Source organism: Dermacentor silvarum, chromosome 2, assembly GCF_013339745.2.
Source record: "Dermacentor silvarum isolate Dsil-2018 chromosome 2, BIME_Dsil_1.4, whole genome shotgun sequence".
Taxonomy (NCBI): Eukaryota; Metazoa; Arthropoda; class Arachnida; order Ixodida; family Ixodidae; genus Dermacentor; species Dermacentor silvarum.
This window is the reverse complement of record NC_051155.1, coordinates 16,465,275-16,488,776: the sequence shown is the minus strand read 5'-3', so window position 1 is coordinate 16,488,776 and position 23,502 is coordinate 16,465,275. Positions and strand designations below refer to the sequence as shown.

Sequence of the window (23,502 nt, the reverse complement as noted above, 5' to 3'; positions counted from 1 at the left end):
CACCAGCTATTTTTTATTCCATCTACGTGGACGATATACAAATAGGCTTCAAGTCCTGTAAAATTGCAGTGTGCGAGAGACAGGTACAGCAAGGGGTTGAACAAAGTGTCTAAGTGGGCAGACGAAAACGGGTTCAAAGTAAACCCCCACAAGAGCTCTTGTGTTCTTTTCACCAGGAAGAAAGGTCTCGTTGCAGAGCCCACTATTGAAATGTATGGACAACAAATACCTATGAGCAAAGAACACAAGTTTTTAGGCATCATACTTGACTCTAAGCTTACATTCATCCACCGCATAAAACATCTCAAGGCGAGATGCCTAAAAACAATGAACTTACTGAAAATTTTATCTCACACATCCTGGGGCAGCAACAGGAAGTGTTTAATGAATCTTCACAAGAGCCTCATTCGGTCACGATTGGATTATGGTGCCGTGGTATATCACTCTGCTGCCCCGAGCGCACTAAAAATGCTAGATCCTGTCCACCATCTACAGTGGAATCTCGATGATACGATCACGACTAATACGAATTTCTGGATGATACAAATTTTCCTGTGGTCCCGGCCGAGCTCCGTTAGTTTGCAATGTGCTAGAGAACGGTTGTTACGAATCGATTTTCGACCCGCGTCTATTGATACAAATAAACGCCGCCCCACCGACGGCCGCGAAAGAGAACAGCGCGCAGGCACACGCTTTCTCCCTTTCTCTTTCGGTGCGGAGGCGCGGACGCGGTGCCGGACAGCGCGGAGGGCGCGACTGCGCTCGAAGAGTTTAAAGCGCTTTTGTGGCTTTTATGCTTTTCCTCCTTTTCCGCGTGCTATCGGCCGGACGGAGTGGCTGCTGTGCTTCGGGCCGCGTTCTTTGTGTTTGCGCCATTTTGCCGAGTCACAGCGAGCTATGTCTACCGAGATACGATCTCGGCTGATTCGCATGGCGGTACGCCGAGGCGCGGGAGCCTCCGTTGGCGAGTCTTCCGTCGACTGCGTTATCGGTGCCAATGGCACAGGGCGATTGTCTGTTTCGCTGCTGGAGTCGCACGGTGCAAGATAGCGCGGCACGTAATCCACGGTGCAAGGTAGCGCGGCACGTTCAGTTGGGTGCTCCTCCGCTTCTCCCGCTAATCGCCGTATTTTTCTTGCTGTAGGAGGCTTGCGCTTCCGTATTCCGCAGAGTGCTTCGTCCAAAATTTCTTCTCCAACGAGCAATGATCCATCACTAACCTGGGAGCTCTCAGTAATCCGAATTCTGCGTGTCAGGTGAAGACGCCGGCGTGGTTTACGAAGCAGACAACTGCCGTCGCCATCTTGCCCCTGTCACAGCAGCAACCAATGGACACGTGTTTCAGCATGGCAGCCAATCGGAGGCCCGCTTTCATAGGAGGGCCCGTGTGACTACCTATCGCAGACCCGCGCTTCTTTTGTGCTTGTGCGTTTGTTACAAGATGGCGACGATAGACGAATTGAGAAGCGGATCCGAATGGCGAAACTTTGAGCTTTCAAACGATACCAAGATGGCGGCGCTCGGTGGCGGGAAATACGAGATATGTCTCCGTGAACTACGGTGATTTTGCGCAATTTAAAGCTGTTTACTCACCCTGCGCACTGACGAATTAATCTTTTTCGGGCACTTTTAGTGCGCTTTCAGCCAAACCATTTTGATGCAACGTAGATTAGCCGTTGCAGATACCGAAATGCGTGGTTTTCAAAAATCGATTTTCCTCGCGATTATCGGGATCTGATCCCCGCGTCCCCCCTTAATTTGGCTAGTTTTAATTGCGTTTCGATGATATGAATTTCGGCTAATACGAATATTTTTCGTGACCCCGTGAGATTCGTATCATCGAGACTCCACTATAGGTATCCGCCTGGCCACTGGCGCATTCAGGACAAGCCCCGTCGAAAGTTTATACGTAGAATCAAATGAGTGGTCACTCCATCTCCAGCGAACATATATCAGCTTCACCTATTTTCTTAAAGTGCACTCTGTGGGGGTCTTCCCCAACCCGGCAACAAGCGAGCCAACTCAACGTTTATTGCTGTGGGCAATAAAACACACTTGCAGAGGGAAGTCCGCCCTGTATAATAAGTAATAAAATAGGCTTGCCTCGTCGCGTGTAGTAGTCACGCAAACGAGGTCACTCACGGGTTTCAGCGGGTAAATCCGTATGGGCAGGTAGGTCAAGCGAGGTCAGAGAGGCCGGGGGTCTCTCGGTCGCGCTCTTTTATATCTTTTTACCTTTCCGCGAGGGGAGTGTCCTCCTCGCCCGCCGGATACTTTCCCTCTTCCCGCGCGGGCCCGCGCGTCGCGAGAGGCAAGCGAGAACCGGGAGAGGGCAAAGTGCATTTCTCCCGCGGCGCGCGTTGTGCGCGCACGAGATGTCCGCCCGGCTACCGCCGCGTGTGCTCCCCACATTCTCCCCCCCTTAAGAAGGCCCCCGTACGTTGAGGCTGGCACCTAGGGACGTCCGTTTGCCCGAGTACCCGCCGAGGTTGGTGACCGAGGAAGCGTTGTGGTGATGTGGCCCTCAGCTGGCGGACACTTGATGCCGACTCGGAGGCGGCTGGTCAGCTGCACTGCTCGTGCTAGCGAGGCGGGAGGGATCGTTGTCGGGGCTCGAAGGTGGCTCTCAGTGCTGCGCCTTAGGTGTAGGCTGCGCTGGAGGGGGTGGTCGTCTGCCGGCCGCCGGCTCCATTCCGGCGTAGCGCCGTCAGTACTGCAAGGGCGTCAGTTGTTCCAGCGCATGGCCGTATCTCGTCTTGCTCTGCTCCTGGAAATTATTAGCAAACTGCACGAAGTGGCACTGTGATCAGCAGCAAAGTTGGCCGTATCCGGGAACCCCGTCGACGTCTGTTTCGAAGGGAATGTTCGCAAGAATCATCAACAATTCGAGTCGCAGCACAAGATAATCACCGCACTGTCCCTCACAGCAGTCTTTGGTGCTGTGAGGGACAACATCTTTACAAAAGCATAAAAATCCTGTTTTATTGAGCTTTACTCACTCTTGTGTAACATTTACCAATCTCATAGACATGTAATAATAGGCTGGGTGCCTGGCCATAGAGGCATCGAGGGCAATGTGCTAGCAGACCAGTTGGCCGCATCAACCACATCGCAAGCTATTAATCCTGCCGCTGCTATTCCCTCCACAGATCTGAAGCCTTTTTTACGAAGGAAACTGCGAGGCCACTGGCAGCGCCTGTGGGACGCTGAAACAAATAATAAGCTCCACTTGATTAATCACCAATAAGGCACTTGTCAATCTTGACAACCCCTCACTACTAGAGCTTACCGCTGAGCTTAACGAAGTATGGAGGGAAGGAAACCTTCCCGAGGACTGGAAAATGGCCGAGGTTCGTCTGATACCGAAGCCAGGCAAGCCACCAGCCATTGAGAACCTACGACCGATCTCTCTCACTTCGTGTGTAGGAAAGCTCCTAGAGCACATCGTTCTCAACCGGCTACAACCATTCCTGGAGGACTCGGGGAAACTTCCAACTACGATGATAGGATTCCGTCCACACCTCTCAACTCAAGACATCCTACTTCAGCTGAAAGAAGAGGTGATTGTACCAGCGACATGCCACTCCCCCACGGCTATCCTCGCCTTAGATCTTAGAGGGGCGTTCAATAACGTCAAGCATACAGCAATCTTACAAAGGCTAAACACGCTGGGCTGTGGGGCCAGGACGTATTCCTATATCAGAGATTTCCTCTCGGATAGAAAAGCCATCCTAAAGGTCGGGGACCAAGCCACAGACCCCTTTCTACTGGGCGGGCGCCGCACACCACGGCGCAGTATTATCCCCTCTCCTTTTCAATATCGCCCTAATAGGCCTCCCGCCGCTCCTCGATAACATCCCGGGGATCCGGCATGGCCTATACGCCGACGACATTACCATCTGGTCGTTCACGGGGTCCATCGGGGCAATGGAGAGCCGTTTGCAGGAAGCGGCAGATGTGGTGAGCGACTATGCTAAGTGTTGCGGCCTCAGCTGCGTCCCCCAAAAGTCAGAGCCACTCCTGGTCTCACCGCGAAAGAAGCATGCATCCGACTCGCCCACTATCAACATACAACTGGAGGGACACACCATCGTTCCGTCGCAGAGCGTAAAGATATTGGGAATGGTTTTCCAGTCGGATCGCACCAACACAATATTAATTGACAAGCTTAAGAATACAACAGCCCAAGTTACTCACATGATCCGGCGAATAACAACCAAGACAAGAGGCATGGGGGAGGCGGACACGCTTTGGCTTGTCCAAGCCTTCTCGTGTCTCGAATAACTTACGCTATTCCATACGCACTACTGAACGCAACGGAATTCACAAAAATCAACACAATGATCAGAAAGGCATATAAGCAGGCGATGGGCCTGCCGATCAGTATGTCCACAGAACGCCTACTACGACTAGGCGTGCACAGCACGGCCGAGGAGCTGATCGAGGCACATTTATCCAGCCAGCGAACAAGGTTGGAGGTTACGGAAGCGGGGAGATCCATCCTCTTACGCCTGGGGCTATCTCCTCCTCTCAGCCATCCGCCGCCTCAGACTGTTAGCTTACCCCATGCCATCCAGAGCGACATCACCGTACCTCCTCTACCTCGCAACATGCACCCAGTGCACCACGCACAGCGAAGGGAGGCCCGGGCTCGGGCCATACACAAGCGATACGGGACTTTGCCCTCTACAGCCTACACGGATGCGGGGTCTTACCCCAGACGCGCAGCCACAACAGCCACCGTAATCGTCAACAAAGAACATCGGAGCAGCATTTCGCTCACCCGATACAAACCCCTCCAAGCCGAGGAAGCGGCCATAGCCCTCGCGCTCTCCCAAACACAGGTTGAAGTCATAGTTACCGACTCCCAACAGGCGTGCCGCAACTTCGCTAGCGGCAGAACTCATGCCACTACTCTCAAAATAATAAATCAAAAGCCGCCAACCAGATCAGTCATAATCATCTGGGCGCCAGCTCATCACGGCATTCCTGGCAACGAGGTCGCCAACCACGTGGCTTGAGATTTGACGCACCGAACCGACGCCGAGGAATCTGAACACGAGCGCATGCACCCTCTAGTCTCATACCAAGACATCACACAACACTACAAGCTAACCCGCAGAACATATGCACCCCCACACAAGTCACTACAGTGGAATCTCGTTAAACCGTACCTGACGGGGACGCAAAGAAAGTACGTGCTAAGCGGCACTACGGCTTACCCGAAAGTAATAAATATGCACTTACCTGCCTGTGGAATGAAACGCGTTTCGCAAGAAAACCAAAAAGCTTCTTTATTTTGCGGAAACAGGGCGCAAAAAATCCGTCACTTTCGTTTGACGCTTCGGCGGCCTCGCAGCGACAACTGCAGTCTCGAAGCCGTCCAAGTGGAAGGCCAATGTGTCCATTAACCCTCTCTTTTCGGCGAACAGCCGCATCACATCTAGAGCTCGCGCTGCTTCTCCAACGGACGGACACGGCACATCTTCCAGCTCGGCGTTGTCGTCGTCCTCACCATCGCTTGCGCTGCATAATTTGCTACTAAGCGAGTTTACAATGTCACTGTCGGTCAAATCTTCACAAGTTTCGACGTCATTATCGACGTCGCAAAACGCCAAAAACGGCACTCTGTCGCCGCCACCTTGTCGATCCAAAACTTCTGCAAGCAGCGCCTCGCAGTCGCTGTCGTCAGCCGCTTCTTCATCGGCATCCACTTCGCTTGGATTGATTTCTTGGGCGGACACCGCGGGCACAACGAACTGTGCACGCGCGAAACAGTTCTTTATAGTTGCGGCTGTTACTTGCTGCCACGAATAAGCCAGCAAATGTATCGCGCCCAGCATGTCGATGCTGTAAGTTTTCTCACTTTCCATTGCAAGAAGCATCCTGCGCAGCATGTTTTTTCGGTACAAATGTTTAACAGACCGAATTATTCCTTGGTCCAAGGGCTGTGAAAGTGCGGTTGTGTTTGCTGCCAGGAACTCCAGCTTCACGGCAGAAAGGTTCTCAAGTTCCACGTGAGCCGGTGCATTATCTATGACCATAATAATTTTTCTTCCAAGGGCGGTAAAGCGACGGTCCACTAGGCGCACGTACTCTTCAAACAGCTTCGAAGTCATCCAGGCTTTAGTGTTGTTACGATAGAACACGCCTGACGGAAGTCGGCCACCCTTAAAGCATCTCGGCTTCGCGGCCTTGCCGATAACGAGGAGCGGCAGCTTTTCAGTCCCTGCCATGTTGGCTGCAAATGCGACCGATAGTCTCTCCTTCGCTTGCTTTCCGCCTGTGCAGGTTTCCCCTTTAAAAGCTAGCGTTCTGTTCGGCAACATCTTAAAAAAAAGTGCCGATTCGTCCATGTTAAATATATCTTCTGGGGAATAGTCTCGCAATATATGTTGCAGCTTGCCGCTGGCCCAGTCCTCCGCACCGCTTTTGTCTGCCGCTGCACCTTCGCCGGAAACAACCTTTGTTGTTAAGTTGTACCGCGTCTTGAACCTAGCGAGCCAGCCACTGCTGCAAACAAAGCTGTCGTGACCCATCTGTGTGGCGAAGCACAGCGCCTTTTCGGTAAGAAGGGGTCCGGTCACAGGCAAATTTTTTGCCCTTGCATTTTTTAGCCAACGCACCAAAGCCTCCTCGACGTCTGGGTAACTCGAGCCCCTTAAACGGCAACGCTTGAGGTTGGACGGTGCACCATTAAGTACCTTCTCTCGCGCTGCCCAAATGCCACAAACAGTACTCAGTGGCAGGCCTTTCTCCCGTGCCAACACGGACTTCTTTGCTCCACGTTGAATGTCGTTGATTATATCCAGCTTTTCTTTGATGCTCATCACGCGATGCTTCACTTGCCTGTTCGACATTGTGCGGTCCTGTCACAATCACACCGCGTCCGCAGATCACTGTCGCGAAGTTCAAGCAGTCCTGTCACGATCACGCCGCGTCCTCAAGTCGTCGCGAAGTTCAGCACACGTGCGGTACGGCTGGCGAACAAAACAACTGCGCACATGTGCGCACGTCCACGGCTGCTCCGACTGCTTTTGCCGGCAACGGCGTCACGCGAGATCTCGCGAGAGCACTCGCAGACGACGGGATCTCGCTAGGTCGCTCCGCTGAGGCCTCCAAGATTACTACTCCGAGATTGTGGGCAGCGCGGCGCGGCGCGGCTCGGAGGCTAGGCATCGCAATGGCCACGGAGATCCGTGCGTACGCATGCAATTCGTAGCTCGCGCTTAGCGCGCTGCGTGCAGAATCGGTTGGCTGAAGGAGCGCGAGACTGCAACGGAGTATGATGGGTATTCGACGAGTGAATACTACGCATTAACCGACAGGTACCCGATGTACCGCTACGGCTAAAGCGGGTACCAAACGCATTAAATTAAAGGGTAGCCGAGTCGGGGATTCGTCTCAACTACATTTAATAAGAAACTACGGCTTAAGCGGGTACGGTTTAACGAGGTTCCACTGTACCTAGAGAGCAGGAGCGATTCCTCCGAGCTCTACAGGTTAACACATTCCCCCACCCAACCAGAAACCACCTCACAGCCCCTACACAATTCTCTCCGCAATGCCAATCACGGGAATGGGGGACGTCACCTTGGGCTGGAGGATCTGGACGAGTCGCTTGGTCGGCGATCCTCGCACAAGTCTTTTGCGACATCGATGTCTTGCCGCCCTTGGAAGAGCGCGAGCGCCTTGAATGGAAAACGCTGCTTCGGAAGGCAACGCAGACCTTGCACCGTTTTCCAAATGTGAGACAGTGGCTTCCGGGGGTCTAGTTTCTGGCAAAACGTTGCCCAACGTTCCGATGCTAATCTATCCATGCGACGCTGAATCTTCTTTTGCATCCTCCTGGCCGCCCTAAGGTCATGGATTGATTTTGTACGCCGATATCGACGTTCCGCCCGGCGACGAAGTGCTCGTAGTCGCTCTAATTCTATGTCGAAGTCGTTTTGCGCGGAAGAGGTCGTCATCATGCGAGTGGCGTTTTGCATCGTACTTTTAATTGTTTGCTCTAACCCAGATGGTAGGCCCTCGCGGCAAGCATCTTCCATATCAGATTTGAAGGTGGCCCATTGAATCGTCCGAATGGTCTTCCGTGGACCAGATCTAGACGACAAGCCTTTGATGTTAAGATAAGTGGTAATGTGATCACTCCCATGCGTCTCAATATCCGGAAACCACTTCACACATCTGGCGAGAGAGTTGGAGACGAAAGCAAGGTCGAGGCAGCTGCCATATGTCACGCCTCGAAGAAAGGTGAGGCTACCATCGTTCAGGAGAGTAAGGTCATAGTTGTAGGCGATGCTTGCTAATCTTCGTCCTTTTGTATTCGTTCTTGTACTTCCCCATGCCGGATGGTGTGCATTGAAATCTCCTATAATGACCCATGGGGCAAGACACATACTCAAGATATCCGCTAATCTAAGATTGCCGCATGGACCTTCCTTTTACAGTGGAGGAGCTCGAGGCGGCACTAGCTCTCTGCAGATGCTCTTCATCTCCGGGTCCAGATGGTATATCATACCGAGCCTTGTGCTATCTTGGAGAATCCGCACGGAAAGAATTGTTGAGTCTTTACAACTCCTCATGGCAGGAGGGAAACGTTCCTGACAAATGGAAAGTAAGCCGCCTGGTGCCACTCTTGAAGCGGGGCAAATCCCAACTCGAGCTCACCTCTTACCGCCCAATAGCGCTGGCCAGCTGTGTAGGAAAGATAATGGAACGGATGATCCTTGGCCGCCTGGAATGGTACCTTGAGTACTACAAGATTTATCCGAATTCCATGGCTGGTTTTCGATGTGACCGCTCTTCCATCGACAATGTAGTTGATCTCGTTTCATATGTTCAGCACGAAAGGTCCCGTAAGCGTTTATCTGCAGCTTTATTCTTAGATGTAAAAGGCACATACGATAACGTACTACATGAGGCCATTCTCGATGCTCTTGCAACGGTTGGCCTAGGTGGTCGAGTCTTTTTGTGGATTGCAAGTTACCTATCTGCAAGATCATTCTTTATGTTAAGTGACGATGGCCGGACTACGCGACGCTATACCAGCAGAGGCGTTCCTCAAGGCGGTGCTCTCAGCCCGACGCTATTCAACCTCGCTCTTCTTGGACTTGCTGAATACTTACCAACTACCATCAAGATTTCAATATACGCAGACGACATCTGTGTCTGGACTTCGGCAGTCGCACGTCCACAGATACGTACGCGGCTTCAAAGAGCAGCAACTTTGACTGCGAGCTACTTGTGTAAACAAGGTCTCAGCATATCACCAGAAAAATGCGCACTAGTGGCATTTACTCGTAAACCAATGACGCCTTACGTCATCTCAATCAATGGGCGGACCATTTCCTATGTCAGAACCCACAGGTTTCTTGGCGTAATCATTGACCGAGATCTCTGTTGGAGCCCGCACGTGGCCTACATCAAACGGCGCCTGACAGCAATTTCCCAGTTGTTTAAATACTTGACAGGAAAGACGTGGGGGATGTCAGTAGACGCAATGCTGAAACTCTACAGAGCTCTCTTTCTCGGTTTTTTAAGATATAGTCTACCTGTACTGAACAACACTTGCAAGACAAATATTCGTGTTCTGCAGGCAGAACAAGCTCAAGCACTCAGTTTGCCTTGGTTTGCCCAGGTGCAGGTCAACAGAGGCAACTATTGCGATTGCTGGGGACCATCCGATGCAAACTCACATGACGGTGGAAGCCCTGAGAACGCACATCAGACATTTTGCACGTGCCCCCTATCGCCACCTTGCAACACTACGTTCAGACAGGCGCCAAGCATCGTTCTCTAAAAGTACGACAAACTTCCCTTAGGCTTCACCGCTGCATCTAAACCACTGATGCTCCCTTGGTGTCTTATTAGCCCCACAGTACATCTCAGTGTACCAGGAATCAAGAAAAAATCTGAGCTATCGTCACCTGTGCTGAAACAACTGTCTCTGCTTCTTCTACACGAGAGGTATGTGGACAGTGTACATATTTATACTGACGGTTCCACAAACCTCCAATGTTCATCCGGTGTAGTGGTTGTCCCAGCAAGAGCTACTACCATCAGCTTCAGGACTGACCACCCAACGACATCGACATCTGCGGAACTAGCTGCTCTTCGCGCTGCACTTTGTTTCGTCAATCGGGAACCACCTCGACAATGGTCAATATTCAGTGACTCGAAGGCAGCCCTACAATCTGTGCTATCAGCTCTGCGTCGCGGGCCATACGAACAGCTCGTATTCGATATTAGGCACCTACTCCATACATCACATGAGAAAGGACACCACGTGACATTTCAGTGGCTTCCAAGTCACTGCGGTGTCATAGGGAACGAAGACGCCGATAATGCCGCTCGGGCAGCTCTTGACGACGCACAGGAAGAGGCCATACCACTCTCACGGTCCGACGCAGCCAGCAGACTTCGAGTGCTTGCACAGGAGATCACGCTCTCTCTATGGTGCACACCCAGCGGCCAGGCCAACCGGAGCAATCGTCACTACCACCTGCCCTCTTTGATGCATCTCTGTATGCCATCTGGACTCCGCCGAAGAGAGGCCACTATGCTTTATCGCTTATGGCTAGGGGTGGCATTACTAAATCTTATTAATTTCTGATTGGAATGGCCGACAACGCTCTTTGCAATGCCTGTCTTTGCGAGGAGACGCTGGAACACATTCTATGCGACTGTCCTGAATATAATGTTCAGAGACAGTCCCTGGCGTCCGTTCTAGCGCACCTTGACAACAGACCAATGTCAGTTGAAGTGATTTTCACATGTTGTCGACAGAAGACATCGCAGCTGAAGGCGACGAAGGGACTACTTCGGTTTTTAAAAGAAACGGGCTTGGACAAGCGGCTGTGACAGTGATGTCAGGTACCACGCAAGAGTGACGGACTGTGACTGACGATGTGTGTGCTGTGCTGTGTGCTCTCTCTCTCTCTCCTCCCCATCTTTCATTCTCCCTCCTCCCGCTCCCATGTGTAGGGTAGCAAACCGGTTGTGCTGAACTGGTTAACCTCCCTGCCTTTCCTTCTCCACTCTTCCTTCTCCGCAATGCCGCTTCTGCGCAGAGCCCGGGTCCCTCAGGCACATAGTAGGGGGCTGCAGAGAGGCACCACTTAATCCTCCGAACCCTTATCACACCAACAAGCTTTGGGAGAGAGCCTTGGCCAGCTCCGACCTCGAAGATCAGCAGCGGCTGATTGCGAGGGCCCAGGACGCAGCCCGAGCTCAAGGCATTCTGGAATGAGGACACCTCTCCAAAGCTGCATTTACACATTAAAGATGTTTATTCTCTCTCTCCACTTGATTAAGCCACAGTTAGGTTTCTGGCCGTGTACAACTAAAACACGACGAACTGATGTCGTGTTCTGTCGTCTGAGAATAGGACACACATATGGTACCCACAATTTTCTATTGAAAGGTAATGATCCTCCATCCTGTGGTAGATGTGGCGAGAGGCTCACCGTCCTCCACGTCCTCTTGGAGTGTCGGGAAGCCGAAAGAGAAAGAAAGAAACATTTTCCGCTAGCACAGGGGTTCTCAAGCATGTTCGTTCCAGGGAACCTTGCTAAGCTCCATGAAGCGCCAAGGAACCCCCCCCCCCCCCCCCCCGAATTAACCAAATGAAAATGTCCTAATTAACCGAATGTCCAATTATCCAGGGCATCAAGAAAACAATAAGTGAATGCTTACTACGTCAACACGCTTTTATTTACTGAATGAATCAGCAAGTCTTGCTTCTATTTCGCACAAGAGCAGTGCGGCAGCTGAAATTCTCATCTCATGACTGATTAGAGCTATAGCAGCGGCAAAGGCCTCGCGATATCCTTCGCGGCGCGGGTCTTCATCTGAGACACGCTTTTCACTACCGCACGCACATCCCGATTACTTTTTCGCTAGTGAGCTGGTCGCCAACAAATTAGGATGGATGTCCGTCCATCGCGATGTAGCCGGTGCTCCTTATCTTCGACAGCTTTGCACTGCGTCAAAGTGAAACTACTGCTTGCCGCAAACGCTGCGGACGAAACCGCGGCTGTTATCGACGCGATCTGGACGGCGGCCTTGCGGTTCAGAAGGCAGGCGGCCGACGCACGCACCAAGTAAAAACGAAACTACCGTTTGCTGCAACAAGGGCGCAGGAAACCGCGGTCGCTATCGACGCGATCATGGATGGTGAAGGCACGCAGCCGACGCGCGCACCGAGTCTAAACGAAACTGCTGTTTGCCGCAACCGCTGCGGACGAAACTGTACTGGCTATCGACGCGACCATAGATGGCGACTACGCACTTGTGAAGGCACGCGGCTAGCCACCAACGCGGTGTTACGCGCGGCGATTAACGCAAAAATAAAGGCTTTGAGGGGACAATTAGACGCGAAGCGTTTGGGCATTGCTGCCAGTCACGTATCGCGTACAATTGCCGCTGAGGACCCTAGCGATGCGGACTGCGCCGCTTCGTTTTTGGACGCTGGCGCCATTTTTGTTCTATTGCAGCGCGCATTTGCGGTGCTCCACGCATTTATTTTTTTTATTCCGCCGACGTATACGTCCGTGCGCACGCAATCGGCACCTAGCCTGTCTACAAACGGGAGAAATGCGCATGGTGCTAAGTTACGGCCTCCGAGATTCAAGAGCGAAAGCTTAGGCGCGCTGGCTGCCCGTTTTTAGTTGCGGATTTATTACGCAGTTCGCGCGTTGCCGTTACGCACTGTGATGTGCTCTTTGACACTTGGGCATGGGTAACGGGGGTTGTGTGGATCGAGCGCACCTCGTGTTCGCTGTTTTAGCCACTTGGCGAGCGCGGGACCACGGAAAATTTATCAGTGGCTCGCGGAACCCCGAGCAGGGGCCTGCGGAACCCACTTTGAGAACCCATGCGCTAGCATATCGCTACTGTGTCCCTCTCCATCCCGCTATTTTCTCGGTAAAGAGCCGCTTTTTAATACCAACGCAGTCCTCGCATTCTTGAACGATGTTGTGCTACATGTTATTAGGCCAATAAGTTCGTAGCGCATCCTCTCTCCAGAGGATGTTGCTGTGATAGTTTTTTATAGCACATGCCTCCAGGCCCTTGTGTTTCAAGGGCTCTGTTTAGGCACTTGTGCTTCTGGCCAATTCTTGCATCTTTAATATTTTGCAAGTCGTATCATTCCTTCACAATGTATTGTTCATGCCCATAGTACACATAATTAGTCATTGCCATAATCTTATTACGTATAGATTTTACGCACTTTACAGCGACTGTTTTTAGGCCCCTTTACAGCCATGCCACATCTAATGTTCATGTAATTCACTATTCATGTACCACTAACAAGTCATTACCATCGTCTTGGCGCTCTTTGGCCAGATGTGGTCCTTGCGCCAATAAACCACAATAATCAATCTATCAGGAAAGACTGGACAGGTGCTGTATCTCGCTTCCGCATATTTAATCCATGTCATCGATTGCTAACACCATGCGTGAGTGATAGTGCTGCCATAACCTGTTGGCTGTTGTGCTGATTTGCAGAGACACTGCGGATGAACAAGATGTTGAACTTGGTAATGACCCCGCTGCGTCAGCGTCCTTCTGCCGACCCTCTTGCCAGACTGGCCCTGGTGCGCACCCTGTGGCATCTGGCAATCACGCTGGGGCCTCAGCACCTGTCCCCCTGCTTTCAGCAGGTTAGCTGGCCGACTCATGTGCTTGCTAAGCATAGTTGCATAGCTACTCTTACTTAGGCTGCATGCTTGATTAACTTTGATGTCTCAAACTCTCTGACGTGGACTGGAATGAAAAAATGTTCCAAAAACCAGGGCTACTCATACTTGTAAACATATTTGCACTAGCTTTACTCAACAAAAGGTCAAAACAAAACAGACGTTTTGCCACCTATGCGGGTGGCATCATCAGTTCACTAATGGCTAATAGAGCGAATAAATCCTACTTATTTACAAAGCAGCTATAAACTTTGGCAGGGGGCCACGATTAAAATTGCATGCTGACTGATCACGACGGATGAACCATGATTAGATGAATTTTCTCGTGCCCAATCGCTGCTCCTGCACAAACATTGTTACATTATCAAAATCAAATATGTCGTTTGGTCAAGTAGGGATTACCCAGTTCCTTTTTGCACGTGTGTCATGTGTTGTCATTGTGATGTCCTTCAAGTACTCGTTTAGACAGGTACCACCTTGCCACCTAGTCTCACCTATGTAGCTGTCATTGCAATCTGAGCTGCCACCTTGTAGACAACGGCACTTCATTTGTACGGTAATGTGCAGTAATGTGCTTCAGAAACGTTTTTTTTAGCACCTCCAAAAAAGGGGCATAGAAGGGCCATCATGGAAGCAAAACGCTTCCATGATGGCGTTGGTGTCGTGCACCGTTCATTCACAGTAACATCACATTTGTACCGTTTATAATGCACCTGCGTGTGGGTTTTTTGGACTTTGGATGCAGCACTGACGTCAAAAATATCAGGATCGTCAAATTTCCGAACAGGGTTTCAGAACTGCTTCAGAGCTACCATGTGCTGATGTAAAGATATCCTGTGTGGTCCAAAGGCTGCAGGGCATTAACAGCCTTCGGTCAGGATCATTTACTGGCAGTTGTGCAGGAAGTTGTTTCATACGGAAAGACGGCCAGGAGTCGACCTCGGCATCGCTCTATGGCTAGTCGCTTCAAGAAATTTTTTACATAGAAAGGTGATATTTGCTGGAATATGTGACATGCAATTTGCATTGGCAATGTATATTCTGAAATTTTTGTAATGTTTTTCTGTGAAAAGCATTAATGTTTCAAGTTTTCTTTAATAAACACATTGTTTGAGACTAGGGCCGTCGGAAAGAAAATTTTTTTCTCTTCAATTTGATACTTTAGTCGAATCCCCCTACAAGGAATGCCGCTACAACGAAATTTCCGCCGCAACAAAGAATTTCCGATTCCCCGTCAGCAGCCCATAGAAAGTAATACAAAAAAGTCCCTTCATAACGAAGGTGTTTTATTCGGTATTTCCGCTTCAACGAATTTTTCGAGAACGAAACTGGGGCTGAATTGAAATTGAAACTGCCGAGTAGTCAAATTAGAAGGCCCTTCCAAAGCTGTGACGATCGTATGTCCGCTTCAACGAGGTTTTCGTGAACGAAATCAAATTCAAAGTACCGGTTTAAGCCACTGCAATCTATAACCACGCGTGATCATCACGCGCCTGCGTGACACTGCAGGAGATCACCGCAATCGCTGCCGTTTTCTATGGCCTGTGTCCAGTCAAAATGGCTACGCCAACGAAGAAGCGTAAATTTCTCTCTCTCGAGGAGAACGCACGTACGATCATTGAGACAGAAAGCAGAAGGAAAAATCTCGCAGTTTCGGCCGTAAGGCGAAGCATCGATTGCGATAGCAGATTAGTAGAACTAAAGATAGTAGTTTTATTGGGCGTATAAACTTGTAAACATTCGCTAACTAAATTACCGGGCACGGTGTCACACGCGCACAGGTAAACATGAACAGATCTCGCTCGATGACCGAACTCCGTGTCAACACGCGGGACTGAGACGCGGCAATAGCAGCGAACGAATTGACCTCCGTGCCGTCTCTTGCTTCACCGCGAACTAAACGTCGAAAGCACAGTGCACACGACTCTACCAGCACTAGTTGCATTTTGCCCCCATCGCAGATCGCTTTGAAGATGAGGTCCACGCGGGCACTCACTTTGTGCACGTCGCAAATTGCTTTCAAGATAGGGCCGCGCCGCAGCCGCTGTTGTCAACAAAATGCTAACGTCTCGTCGTCTGGGGAAAATGACTATCTACTAGACACACCGACTCCGGCGACTGCTTTGAAAGTAATGGATCATTTTCGCCTCATCAGAAAAGTTATCAGAACCCACGACAATTGCGATGGCTCTTTTAATGGACTCTTGAGACTCGCGTAACGCCTTTGCTTGCCTGAAGCGCAAGAAATCTAGGCTGACCAACTTCGGGAAATAAAACTTCCGGTAAACGCAAGCTTGCCAAGCTTGCCGACTTTGTCATAAATATGCAGTGAAATTGTGATAATTCAAACCGCCTCATTGCGACGGTGCATGTGCCGCAAAATGAGTTTTGCAATCGGCCGGGCACGCGCGTTGGGTTAAGCGTCGGCCGCAATGTATGAAAAATGCTGTAACAGCAGCGCGAAATGCATTCTCTCATGAAGTTGACACTTTATCGACTGCCTTCGGTATGTCTCAACCTTTGCCCCCCCCTTCCGGCCATCGCGAATATTTCCCGGACGATGGTTTCGGTTTCGTTCGCGTCAACGAAGTTCCGCCACAACGAAATTTTTCATGTCTCGTGAATTTCGTTGTAGCGGGACTCGACTGTATAGACTTTAGTATCAGCATGCTCTGTGACAGGAAAAGTATTTACGACACTCGCCAACAAGTGCTGCTTTTCCCGTGGGCCAGAAAGGGTTAAAGGATCTAATAATTTATGCACTATTTTGTTCTTATTTTTCATTATGATATACTGCATGTGTCCACTCAGTTAATTCATTGTGACATTTATAATGAGTTCATCGGTGGAAAAAAGGGAGAGGGAAGGGGTTACGAGAACCTGTGTGCTAGTGCACTGACTGTTAGTGCGATCTGTCCAACAATAGTTTGAGCAGACCTCCTTTTTATTTGTGCCACCATTTTGGGCTTCTCATCATGCATTGGAGCAGGTATACCTGTGTGAACTGTTCGCTGATAGCATTAAAAGATTTTGTTTAACTTGTAAGAAATTATAACAGTGGCGCAACACTGTTCTAGCATCTTCAGGTCTAGAAGCTTGAACCCAAAGATGGTCGATAGTGACAGTGTAGAATCAAGTAAGGTAACTCAATTCTTGGTGTGTTCCTATTAAATTCTCATTGAGATGGTGTCAGATGACATAAGCACACAGACTTCAGCATGCAAATGGAGCCCAGCAAGTCATATTGAATGTCTGCTCATCACCTGTGACCTCACTTGCCAAGAGCAGCAATGCATCTGCACTTTGTGTTCTCTCTTGTGTGCAGGTGGGTGTGACACTGCTCAAGACCCTGGTTCATTTTCTGACTGAGGCCAACACTGTCGCTGAGACCAGTGAGTTATTTTTGAAAGCTGCACTGTTCATTCGCCCCATAGGGCAGGTCTTGTCTGCTATGCCAGTTGCTGTGCTGAGTACATGCTCCGAGTATGCTGCATACATGCCGAGTACATGCTGCCCTGTAACAACGTCTGCTGAAAGGAAGACGGTCGATTGGCCCTGTATTTAATTTGTACTCTATGTACACATGTGCTCAGTCTGGTATATTCTTTGACTACTAGTAGTGCTGCGACAGGGGCTAGTTAGTGCATTAAGAAGTGCATCTGGCCGTGATCCCGATCCATGAATGCTATGGGCACCAGGCGCGGGATGAATTTCGACCGGTGGCGCCTTCATGCGACGGCGACGCGAATGTAATGGCTTGCGACGGCCGGGCGCAGCAGGGGCTGCCGTCAGGCACGTTGGTTGAATGCGTTCAGACATTTCTTCAGTTTTGCGTTGCCGCAATACCACTTGAAACCAAAATTGAACAAAGATCTTGCAGTTTTGGGTGCACAAACAGTTATTGGAAAAAAACTGAAGCTGCTGAGGCAGTGCCTCGCTATATGAAACAACGGAAAGACTGGATATGCGTGGTGTGTAGGCACATGCAGTGCTCAGGAATTAAAATGCGATAGTTGAAGTGCATGATCGCTGGCACTTTTTGCAGCAACTGTAAGCGCTGGGGACACCTAGCTGAAGCATCGTGGTATACAGTGAAAGCGCGAACCTTTATGATGCATTGTAACTGCCTTTGGTCCCACGGCAATCACCTAGCAGTCACCTTTGGCAGAAAAAAAAAGAAAAAAGAACGAACACTACAGCAGCGGCATGCTCCGAGTATCGCGTTTCCGTCACGGAATACTGTACATTTCCGACGCTGCTTTGCGGTCTAGTTATTACAATGATAAAGGAGCCGTGCATACGCAAGAGCTTCGTGTCCCATGTGAATTGCCAGTCTTTGCCTCCGCAGGTAAATAAGTTTTATTATCATATCACATTGCACATCACAGTCTTTACCTGTCCGCTTAAGCATGCTTGCTTGTATGTGGACAGAGCAGTTCATATATATATATATGTCGCTTAGATATGCCAAATACAGCGTAGATCTTCGCCCTACCAATCTTACCAAATGTACAACCAGTGAAACAAGCCAAATCAAAAACGCCAATGACATTCAATGCAATCAAACTGAAGCAACAAGAGCAAACATATAAGCAAAAAAGAAAAGAATACTCCCACGCACACATATCTGATAAGAAGCATATTCTGTTGCTACAAAACATATCAAAACAACTTTTAGTGCACTTCAACCATGCCTGCCCCAAACCCCGCCTTCCCTCCAAAGACAGAGAAGGTGTAACCCCGTGTGAGCGGGTGAACGCTCTCCCAGGATGGCGGTGTGGCCCCGCAGTCCCGATAGAGCAAAAAGCCTGAATGCCCAGTACACCAAGACCAGTCTACTGCAAAATAGCGAAACCCCAAAGAGCACTGAATTGATGTGGCGAATCATGCAATAAAGAACACTCATAGTGCATACAGCACCCATTACCATCGCTCCAAAGACGAAGAACATGACCGGAATTTTGGCACATCACTATTACAGCTAGCAAAATGACAACACATTGAAGCAAGAAACTTCAATTTAACAAATTAAAAGGAGAAAGTTAATCCACTCTTTTCACTGTATATTTGCCTCAACCCATTCATACACTTTACGCTTGGCTTTTTCAGCGGTTGCTATTCCCAGATCCACCACAAACTGATTGAAGTAAAATTGAATGCAAGATTTCCTTGTTCGTTTACCGTAGCTCGTGGAGACTCTTGGTAGAACAAACGTTTCTGTTACACGAAGGTTGCGAGTGTTTTTTTTTTTTTTTTCTTGGGTAAATTCACTTCGAAAGAAATGCTTAGTCAGTACAGTAAAACCTCTTTAATTGGGATTTCACGGGACCAAAGAAAATGTCCCAATTAACAGAATGTCGAATTATCGAGGGTATCAAGAAAGCAATAAACAGATGGTTACTATGTCAACACATTCTTGTTTACTGACTGAATCAGCAAATCTTGTTTCTATTTTGTACAAAATCGGTGCGGAAGCTGCAATTCTCTTCATCTCGTGACGGATTAGCGCTCGCAGCGGCAAAGGTCTCGCGACTTCCTTCACGGCGCGGCCACGGCGTACGTTTTCATCTAAGACACGTTTTTCACTAGCGCACGCATATCCCAATTATTTTTCTACCAATGTCGCCGGGTCGCCACCCATCGCGATGCCGACGGTGCTCTTCATTCTCCGCGCTCGCCGAGCACCAAGACTTATCCGCATTAACTGATGTATGGCCAAACACGTCCGAATTAATGAGAGTTTCATTGCACTAAATAATGCATAGGCCAGCCGGGACCAAAGGACGTGTCCGAATTAACCGATTTTCCGAATGAATGAGGGTCAAATTAACAAGGTTTTACTGTACAATATTTAACACCTGTTTCTGAATCCTTAGTATTGAATGCTACCTCATAAGTTCTGCAATCTCGATGTCATTCAGTTCCATAAGCAATGTTTTGTGTTATCGTATATAATATTGTGTTTAAAACTTTTAGCTTGTACTGCGCAGCTCACCCAAAGACTGTTGCACCATATCTCAGAATTGATTCATCAAGCGCTTTGTAAATGGTCCAACTCAATGCTATACTGCAGACAGATCTTAATCTGTATATGACTGCAAAAACTGTTCTTAACCTCTTTGCAAGGTATTCAAAATAAGATGTCCATGAAACGTGCTTGTCAAAAAGCAGTTCTAAATACTTCACTTTTTTAGACAGGGCTATGTTATTACATCTCCAGATGCTGCACTCATCACTGTGCATATAAAGCTTGGATGACACAGCAATTTTTCTGTGAGGACTATGGAGACAAACTATTGAGTTTTTTGTGTGCTAAGATAGCTGAAATTATTACACCATGTCATAATTCTATAGACATTCTGCTGCATCGAGAACACCCCTTTATTATACAGTTAAACCTGGATATAACGAAATTGACAAATTCCCGAAAAACTTCGTTATAAAGAGTATTTCGTTATATGCAGGTTCGGCACGAAAATTCGAAAAATAAACGTTTACCGTATTTACTCGACTCTAACGTGCCCTCAATTGTAACGCGCATCCGTTTCCCGTTTTCGTCGAAGCACTTATTCTCGGAATGTCACACCAGGTACCGGATGCAGTGGACGCGTGTCGTTTCGCACAAGCACGAGGCATCGGAAACGAAGAGCGAGCGTCACGATGGCGTCGTAGCGTCGTATAGTGTTACAGTAGAACCTCTCTGTTACGTTCCCGGGGGCTGCGTTTTCCCGGCTGTTACGTCGTTTTCGACCGGTCCCGGCACAGCTCCCTTAGAACTCAATGTATTGGTAACCCCGCACTTGTGCCGCAACTGTGGGACCGTTCCCGCATCATACGTTGCGAACTGCCACCCCGCGCCGGCCCGAGCGGCCATTTTGACTTTTCATGTCGCTTCGCTTGGTCGCTTGACGATGGCATTGGCCGCCCAAAGTGCCGGGGACGACAACTGTCGTATTTTCGGTTTCCGTCGGCAAAAGTGTGGCCCTTGAGGTCCGTATTTGCTATATAAAGATGGTGCCCATGACGCGTTGTGGCCCTAAAATTGGTTTTGGCTCATAGATATCCCGTATACAAGGGTACAGCCACGCTAGCGACAAAAAACGCACGCGTCATGCAGCGAGCGGCAAGTTGCCGCGAGGCCACCGTGGCACGCGCGTCTCGCCGTTATTGAGGGGCTTTAACCGCGCGGCAGCGCGATAAGATCTCCCGCGCTCTCCGAACGGGCGAGCAACACCGCGAGCGCTCGTTGTTTCATGGTCGAGATGACGATCGTCGATTGAAAACCCGGCGCGGACCGGCGGCGTTGCGGTTGTGATGGCTCCGTGACGTCACCCTCGTCGCTCTTGATTGGTTCTTCATCTCGCGGCACGCGGCATTTGCCGCAGAACCCATTTCGCGCGGCACGCCGCAAGACCCCCGATTCCTGCCGCTTTTGCCGCGCGCGGCATGACGCGTTGCCGTGCGTTTCTGACGTGCGTTTTTGCCGCTAGGGTGGCCGTACCCTGTGGGAATTATGAAGCTTCATATTTCCCCGCCTCCTTACGCGCGCCACGGAAGTGAGGAGAGCAGACGCCTTTTTCCCTCTTCCCGTTCGGGGAGCCAAACGGCTTTTCGTGCGGTGGCGCGATCCTCTTGGAAACCGGTTGCAAACGCAGCGGTGACGTGTACGCGGAGCCCCGCGCTCATTGGACCGAGCCCAGAACGAGGCGGGGCGGTCGCGATCGGCGTGACCGGCGCGACCGGCGCACGCCGGAGAAAGAGGAGACGACTGCGAGCCGCGACGAAGGACGGAGCTCAGGTAACCATCTTGTTCCCTTCCTTTGTCGTGCCCTACCTCGTTCGACCACTATCGACCACGACAAACGTCGAGGTCGACTCTATAGCCTGCTTCCACGCGAATTCCCATGGAGCAATAAACCCTTTTATACTTGTTACACTATCGTGTGTTGTCGTGTTTCTGCCTGTCTTTGTACCGCCGAACCCCGGTAGTACAAGGCAAGCACACGGGAGTTGGCCGTCAAGCCTAAGCCTTACGACAAAGGCGGCTTGAGAGAACCCGGAGACTACAACTGGCGCCCAACGTGATTTCTCGTTTGCAGACGCAATCGAGCAGCCGGCTCCCGCGACACGATGACGAGCCCGCAGTACGAACTTAGCGATCTCATGGAGTTGGCCAATATTTGCAGTCGGGCCAGGGAAAACTCGGGCCTCGTTGCATCGGCCGAGTCACCCACAAATGTGGGCCGTGCAAACACGTACTGCACTACCGCACCCGCTACAAACGTAGGAGTGCCCGACCCCGCGCACCTCACCAACATGCCGGCATTCTTCGGCGGGTTACCGAACTTGTTCTCTTCAGTCGGGGAAATCTTGGTTCCCTCCGTGCGCGCCGTCAACACAGCGGATTACGGCGGCGGTTCCCGGAGCCCCTTTTCGAACGGCGAAGAACCTCCGTCCGCCACACGCGTCCTCAGAACGTCGGAAAATTTCGGTGTACACTACCCAGGGCCCGACTCAGACGAGGTCGTGCCCGTAGCAAATGCGCCCGCCGCCGGCGCAGCCGCCCCGGGCACTTTGAGCGCGCACTCGGTCTGGCCAAACGGCGCAACTCCGTCGGCTCTCCGGCATTAGCGAGATCGCCACGCGTCACGGAGCCCGATAGTGACCAGTGCCCAGTAAACACGGGGGCCTCCGCAATCGGGCCGGACAGTGTTGGCGGTTCCAATAGCGGAGAAATGCCTGCAGACGCGGCAAACCCCATGCACACGCTGGCGAGCACTTTGCAACAGGTGTTGCAAACCGCGATTTCACCCGGGCCTCGGATCGGAGTACCGATACCGGCGTACAGTGGTTACGACGATCAGATGAGCGCTAATTTTTTTTTACTGGCGTTGCGACAGTACGAGCAAGCGACTGGCATGCGCGAGAGTGCGGTGTTGGAGAGAGTTCTCCCGGTTGCTCTAGTCGGCCAGGCCGCCCGGTGGTACCGTTTGGTTGGCCACACGGCGAGCAGCATGGACGAGTTTCGTAGGCTATTTAGAGACGAATTCCTTCCGTACGACTACCGACTGCAGATGCGGAGGGAGTTGGAGCTGCGCACGCAAGCCCCGGACGAATCGCTGGTGGAGTATGTCCGAGCGATGCAGGAGCTTTTCGAGTACGCGGATCCGAGTGCTTCGAACACGGAGCGAGTGGAACGAGTAATTCGACAAAGTCATCCTACCTTTGCACTTTACCTGCGCGGTTCACGTTGCAGAGACCTGAACGAGCTGGCCGCAGAATCACGCCGGGTGCAAGCCGAAATCTCGGCAGCCCGCGCGTATCGACCACCGCCGCCTCCATCGGAGTCCTTGGAACCAAGCTGCGCTTGGCACGGCAGCGGGCGCACGAGCAGCGAACACGCTGCGATGCCAGGTCGGTCCTCGGGTGCACCCGGGCCGTTCGAAATCTCGGACCGCGCCCTCGATCCCTACTCATACGGGTGGAGGACCGCGCAAGCAAGACAGTCAGGAGGCTTGTCCGGCGCGCAACATCACGTCCGATCAGATGATCGCAGACCAGTGACGCAGCCAGGCGGACCCGATAGAAACGCGATCACGTACGGCCGACCGCACCCTGACGATTGGGGATCGGCGGAGCAGCCCCGCTTCGCTCAAGCCACGGCGAGGAACACCGTGCGCTGTTTCAACTGTGCCCAGACGGGACACATCGCGCGTGAGTGCTCTAACCAGCAGGGAAACGAGGCGGGCCGCCGGTAACACTGCCGGCGGCCACGGCAACAGCCTGCGAGGCAAAC

At 50.9% G+C, this 23,502-nt stretch overlaps 1 protein-coding gene across 5 annotated transcripts in view; it reads left to right on the top strand.

Moving 5' to 3' along the window:
* The window catches only part of LOC119441339 (telomere-associated protein RIF1), a 198,948-nt gene that overhangs the window by 33,771 nt on the left and 141,675 nt on the right, over positions 1–23,502 (top strand). For all 5 annotated transcript variants that reach the window (XM_037705955.2, XM_037705956.2, XM_049661157.1 and 2 more), the window contains exons 9-10: positions 13,516–13,670; positions 17,032–17,098. In XM_037705955.2, coding sequence (XP_037561883.1) covers positions 13,516–13,670; positions 17,032–17,098 — 222 coding nt within the window. The remainder of the gene's footprint in view (positions 1–13,515; positions 13,671–17,031; positions 17,099–23,502) is intronic.